This window comes from Vombatus ursinus, unplaced genomic scaffold (assembly GCF_900497805.2).
Source record: "Vombatus ursinus unplaced genomic scaffold, bare-nosed wombat genome assembly UNPS02003842.1, whole genome shotgun sequence".
NCBI lineage: Eukaryota > Metazoa > Chordata > Mammalia > Diprotodontia > Vombatidae > Vombatus > Vombatus ursinus.
In genome coordinates this window covers 1-2119 of record NW_020943620.1, presented here as the reverse complement: position 1 = coordinate 2119, position 2119 = coordinate 1, and the positions used below count along the sequence as shown (strand labels likewise).

At 42.7% G+C, this 2119-nt stretch overlaps 1 protein-coding gene across 1 annotated transcript; it reads left to right on the top strand.

Annotated features, from left to right (window-relative positions):
* Positions 1–1112: 1112 nt before the first annotated feature.
* LOC114052930 (olfactory receptor 5V1-like) lies at positions 1113–2087 on the top strand. The gene has a single exon (XM_027875721.1). It carries the CDS (start codon positions 1113–1115, stop codon positions 2085–2087), a length of 975 nt encoding a protein of 324 aa, XP_027731522.1.
* Positions 2088–2119: the final 32 nt, after the last annotated feature.

The window sequence follows — 2119 nt, the reverse complement described above, 5'->3', positions numbered from 1 at the left end:
GCATGGAGAATTGGAAAAGGCTCTGATCTTGGGGTCAGAGGATCTGTACTCAGATCTGCTGCTTGCTAGCTGTGTAACCTTGGGCAAATTACTTAACCTCTCTGAGTACCAATTTCCTTTTCCACAAAATGAAGGAATTAGACTAGTAGATCTCCAGCTCTCTTCAAGTTCTAAATGTAGGCTTCTAGGAGCCTTTCTAAAAGGAAATGTCCTGAACCATTCTCCATATGTAATGTGATCAGGAGTATTACTTTCCTTTTCTGGAGAACCAGATGAAGTTGGCCCACATCTCATTACCAACTCTTAAATTGAAATCAGTGGACAAAAGGCTCTCCTATGGTACTTCCCTTTAGGATGTCTGTTGTCAACAGGATTTGGGTTGAATGGACCATCAGTTGGACCCAGTGTGGACACTGCTATGTTCTTATATGTTCTTGAAGTACAACAAGGTCACAGGCTAAAACAGCTTGAGAGCCACCTTTACAATCACAGCACAGCTTCTGTCCTGCCTCATCAATGAGTTGACATGCCCTCCAAAGCATGGTTTCTTGATCTTTGCTTCTCATTTCAGATCCAGGTGGGATGAAAACAAATTTGTTTCTAGCAGCAGATGATCCACTCTGAATGATGAACAAAGGTCAGCCCTCTCTAACAATTCTGATAGATCTGTCTAAAGTTTGAGTTCATCTCAAATGATATGAATGAATGTGATGATCCAGTGAGAGGAAGGGGTTAACTCTCTCCTCCCTCAAACAATGATATCTTCTATTTTCACTGATGCTATGAAGAATATTAAAGGGAAAACCATCACGGACCTCAGTGCAGAGGGGTTAGTGAATATCAGTGAAGCAATCTACTGAGAGAGAACTCCAAATTCATGAGTTGAGAATTCCAGTCAAGCCAAGGTTCCTCCCTTGAGAGGCTGTCCTCATATGAGGACATGTTTGTCCATCTTTGTCCTTCCTTTGCTCTCTCTGTTCCAGGTTAAGTACTTCCCATTGATTTCTGTAGCCAATAGTGTAGTAAAGAGGGGTGTGAGATAGAGGGGTGTGAGATAGAGGAAGGTGTGAACTTTTTTCTCCCTCAAATAATCTTCTATTTTCATTCCAGCTATGAAGGATGTTAAAGAAAGGGGAAACCAATCAGTTGTCACTGAATTCATCTTCCTGGGGTTTTCCAACCACCCAGAACTGCAGGGATTGTTCTTCCTGATATTTTTGGTTGTATATCTGGTAACTCTTCTGGGGAACCTCCTCATATTAACAGCCATCAGAATCAACCCTGTTCTTCATACTCCTATGTATTATTTCCTCAGCAACTTGTCCTTCCTGGACATGTGCTACACCTCCACCACTGTCCCCATCATGCTGGTGAACTTTTTCAGAGAGAAGAAGACCATTTCCTATGAAGGCTGCCTGTCCCAGATCTTCTTCCTTGTAACTTTTTCAGGTTCTGAGTGTGTCTTGTTGGCTGCTATGGCTTATGACAGATTTATAGCCATTTGCTACCCATTACATTACCCAGTTCTCATGAGCAAGAGGGTCTGTGCCTACTTAGCAGGTGGGTTCTGGTTGTGTGGGTTAGTGAATTCTCTGACACACACAGGGCTCATGGTAACTCTCACTTTGTGTGGTCCTAACCAGATCAGCCATTTTCTCTGTGATATCCCCCTACTCCTAAAACTCTCCTGCTCAGATACTTCAGCCAATGAGGTTGCACTCTATGTATCCAGTGCCACCATTGGTCTGAGCCCCTGCCTTTTCACTGCTGTATCCTATATGCTCATTATCTCTGCCATTTTGAAAATCCAGTCTGCTCAAGGGAGAAAAAAAGTCTTCTCCACCTGTGCCTCTCACCTCACTGTGGTGGTTATCTATTATGGAACTGGAAACTTCAACTATGATCAACCCAGCTCAGGCTACTCTCTAGATGTGGACATCCTGGTCTCTGTCCTCTTCTGTATTGTTACCCCCATGTTAAATCCTATCATCTATAGCCTGAGAAACAAGGAAGTCAAAGTTGCCTTGAGGAAACTATATGAAGGGTATATTTTACCTAGTGATTCCAGTGTTCAAATAAGTTCTTAACCTGGAGTCCATGAACTTGGACTAAAAAAAAT